This window comes from Leishmania donovani, chromosome 36, assembly GCF_000227135.1.
Source record: "Leishmania donovani BPK282A1 complete genome, chromosome 36".
Classification (NCBI taxonomy): Eukaryota; Euglenozoa; class Kinetoplastea; order Trypanosomatida; family Trypanosomatidae; genus Leishmania; species Leishmania donovani.
Genome location: NC_018263.1, coordinates 619,027 through 623,201, shown reverse-complemented (window position 1 = coordinate 623,201; position 4,175 = coordinate 619,027). Strand labels below are relative to the sequence as shown.

Below are 4,175 nucleotides of genomic sequence, written 5' to 3'. Positions count from 1 at the left end.
ATGTCGGCCAAGAAGTCGACCCGCGCGCGAGGCAAGGCCTCTTCACGTGCGTCGCAGTACAGCGACGAGGCGGATGCGGTATCACAGGCGTACGACGTGGCCTCCCTGCCCATGGACGACGCAGCGGCCACCCCACACCAGTGCAGCGGCCCACTACCGAAGAAGGTGTCCAAGAAGGAGTCTCAGCAGGACAGCAGTGCAGCCGCTGCGGAAGGAGAAATCATTGCAACACCGCAGCCAACCCTTGGCGAGGCAGAGACTGCTTCCCTTGCGGAGTCGACGCTGCAGTTTCTTGTGGATGGCACCAGTGTCGTATCGAGTGTCACTGAGGCGATTCTCTCTGTGTACCGCAGCGGGGCCAAGGAGCGGGCCCTGTGCGCCGTTCTTAACGTGCTGGCAAAGGCGGCCGGCGTCGCCGAAGTGGAGCTGGATGCGAGCGCGCTTGTCGACGGTGTGGAGATAGGGCCGCTCCTTGAGGAGCTGTACGCGCGGGTGCCGGAGGACTCGGAGGCGTATCTGCTCGTGAACAAGGATGTCAAGTACAAGCGCTTCCGGCGCACCTTTCCGGAGTGGTGCGCGTCGCTGATGCAGGACGGCTTTGCGTCGGACGTGCTGCTGGACGGGACATTTTTGCCTATTCTCTCACAGTGGATCATCGCCATGAGCGAGAGCAAGTCGCGCTCTTTTCGCCACACCGCTACCGTGGCGCTGCTCGCGTTTGTGCAAGCACTCTCCAGCGTGGCCGCTAACCTGCAGAGTCAGCTTTCGCTTCTCCGCTCGAAGAAGACCATCAGCGTAGTCCAGAGGAAGCGCAACAAGGTCGTCGAGTGGCGCGATCACGTCTTCTCGCAGGCCATCCATCAGCGGCTGCGCGACATTGCTCCGGATATCCGCCTTGCTGGCTTTCAGGCACTCCGTCGGTGGATTCTGGAGTATCCGGAGGAGTACATGACAAACAGATACCTGCGCTACCTCGGTATGCCGCTTCACGACAAACGGCCAGAGCTTCGGGCGGAGGCGCTGGACACCATTTTGCAGGCCCTCGCCCACGTCCCGGATGCCTACAGTCGGCTGCATCTGTTCCTCCAGTACTTCACGAGCCGACTGGTGGAGTTGAGCAACGACGTCGACGTACGCTGCACGGAGCTGGCCATTCGCGTGGTGGCCATGATGGTACGCAGCGATAGCGACGTGCCAGAGGGAAGCGAGCTGCTGAGCAACGAGAGAGTGGATCAGGTTCTCTTGACGCTGTTCGACGAGCGCCCGTCCATCCGCGCTGCCGCGGGCATCCTGCTGAAGGTTTTTATCCACTGCCGCACCGCGGCGGAGGAGAGCGAGGCGGCGCAGGTGAGTGCTGCCACCGAGCTGCTGTGCTCCTTCGCCGCCACGCTGCGCTCTCAGTACCGGGAGGCTATGCCGGAGAAGTACCTGATCGACGCTCTCTGGACGCCAGAGCGACCGCCGCTGTTGCTGACCGATTTTCAGCCCATCCTCGCCGCCGCGCAGTCCGACAAGCCGCTCGACGCTGTGGTGGGCTTGCAATTGATGGCGGCGCTGTTGCTGAAGGTGCAGGGCCGGTTGACGCTGGGGCCGCTGCCGAAGGATGACCGCCGCGGCGGCACGGTCACGGCAAGCAAGAAAATCCCGCCGGCGGCAAAGGGGGAGGCGGAGGCGTTGCTGCATCGCCTCAGCGAGGATGCAGTGCACGCGCTCTCCACCATTCTGGAAGTGCACTGCGGCAGCGAGGATGTCCTGCAAGCCGCCGCGGAGGTGTGCGCCGCGCTGGACTTCTCCACCTTTTCTTCGCAGCGTCACCAGGCCGCCCTTTCAGCCCTTCTGATCGAGTTGCGAAAGGCAACGCTGAACGCGTCGTGCACCGCGCTGGAGATGCGCGAAAGCCTCACCAAGGCGTGGCATCAGCTGGCCTTCACGGAGCACCCGTTGCGCAACGAAGCTCACGCGCACCTGCAAGAGCTACTCAAGAACGTCATGGCGCAGTTTTCGCAAGCGGTCAGGGCACCATCGAGATCCAGCGAGGGAAACTCGCTGGCCGATGCCGCGGACTTGTTGCACGCGTGGGCCCGCGTGAACCTCGCTTCAGCTCTCGTTCCGATGGGGGCTCACTGGCCGCAGATCCAAACGGCGCTGACGGGGATTCTAGCGGCTCAGCCAGCGGCCGACGCGTCGCTAGTGATGTTGGTGGTGGGCGCCGCCGTGCAGTGTCTTCTCTGGCAGGTGCACAGCTCCGCCGACGAGGCGAACCCGGCGCTGTCGCTGTCGCAGCTGAAGGCGCATGTGCGGGGCGTGGTGGCTGGCGTGTTGCAGTATCAGGCGGAGACGGAGGAGGAGGCGCAGGCAACCGCCTCTCCCGGTGCCGCGGCAGATGGCGCTGCCGTGCTCGCTCGTGCGGAGGTGTTCGTCTACCTCTGCGATCTCCTGGCGCTCCCGTATTACAATCTAGCGCAGGCGCAGCAGGAGATGCTTGTGCGGCTGCTTCGCGGGCTGTACGAGCGAGTCTCGGCAGAGCTGCGTACCGCCCAGGACTACCTGAAGATGCACGTGCTGGAGCACAGGGCGCAGCAGCAACAGTGCCCATCCCAAGCCGCTAGCTGGGCGCCCGCGAGCCTGACTGAATTGGTGGCGGCACGGCGCCTCTGCTCGCGTGTGGAGGCGCTTCAGCTGCGGCTGGTGACGGGTGTCGCCCGCCTCTTCCTTTTTAAGCGGTTTGACGCCATTTTGGCTGCGCCGTTTTTGTCGCTGTGGACGCACACGTCATCGAAGGCGGTCTCAGATGCCTTCAAGAGCCTCTTCCACACTCTGCGTGATCGCGCCGGCGACGACGGTTTTACCCTTGAGCGCGACATCCTCCTCGCGGCGTACCATCACTGTGTCGAGGTTGGCGCGACACCGTTTTCTGTGGAGGCGCTGTACCAGATAGGCCTGAAGCTCTCCTCGGTGCACTTCATCGGCACCGATCGGTTGTACTCGTGCTGTCCGGCTATGGTGCGCTTTGGCGCCGACTTCGCAGCGTCGACAGACCCGCTTCTTCTGCAAGCCGTCTCGTCGTACGCGGGGAAGCTGCGCCCAGCTGATGCGCTCCACGTGCTGCGGGATCAGCTGAGTCGGTGCAGCCTGTTTACAGAGGCCACCAACTCGTACGTGCTTGCGTTCGTCACTGCCTTGCGAAAAGCTGCAAAGCTGGACGACTCAACAGCACCCTCGTCGATAGCTGGAGGGAAGCGTCGACAGGCACTGGCTGGCACGACGCAGCTGGCGGAGGAGGAGGGCATGCTTAACGCGATCACGCAAGGCTTGCCTGATTGCTCGAACGCCGCCACTGCTGGAGCGTCCTCGTCTGCCCTTACTGTTGGCCCAGGCCAGCGTATCTCGGTCGCGTCACGAGTAGTCACCGCTGACGGCTGGCACGTTCGCGCTGCTGGTGCGAGTCAGGGTAATGCTGAGGATGCCGTCGAGGTCGAGGTTAGTCAGGGCCAACGTACCTCCGCCGCCGCCCGTCCCCGTCGCTCTGTTGTGAATGTTCCCACCACACAGGAGACGGCCCTCTCATCCCTGGCAGACGGGCTAGACAGTGACGAGGTGTTCGTTGCAACGGAAGAGTACGAGTAGGCACACTCCCTCGGATCTGGCGTGACCCGACCCTCAGATGCGCGCACGTACGTAGACGCTGACAGCGGCACGGCAGGGAGTTGATTGATGCGCTTACGATGAGCGACACATCTCACTTCCTCCGTCTCGGTTGAGGACAACACGCGTAGGGTGGTCGGGAAGCAGCAGCGGCTTTTTTTTTTGGTGGTGGTGGTGTAGAGGGGGAGGGACAGGCCTGGGCCTGTCCCTGCGGTAGGCACAGAATAAGGCGAAATATGCGTGGAGTAGGGAAAGGCAAGCAGAACCGTTGTGGGCCATCATAGAAGAACAGTGCTGTTCTCTCGCCCTAGTCGATCCGGCGATCCACTGGCTGGATTGACGTTGGCCGACATAGAAGTGTGAAATCTGTGCTAGCGGTGCGCCTGCCTTAGATGCTGAGTTTTTTTTTTGCTGTTGTTTTTTCTTTGTCTTTGTGCTGCCTTTTTCCGTGTGTTTGTGTGTGTGTTTCACACGCGCCAACCCCCCCCCCCATTTCGGTTTTTCCGCTCATATCCTTTGTTTTGTCCTGC

General features: G+C 62.3%; 1 protein-coding gene across 1 annotated transcript; it reads left to right on the top strand.

Moving 5' to 3' along the window:
- Positions 1–3,627, top strand: LDBPK_361650 (hypothetical protein, conserved; the record flags this gene model as incomplete). The annotated part of the gene is made up of 1 exon (XM_003865232.1): positions 1–3,627. The coding sequence occupies one exon, from the start codon at positions 1–3 to the stop codon at positions 3,625–3,627; it is 3,627 nt and encodes a 1,208-aa protein (XP_003865280.1).
- Between the last annotated feature and the right edge of the window lie 548 nt (positions 3,628–4,175).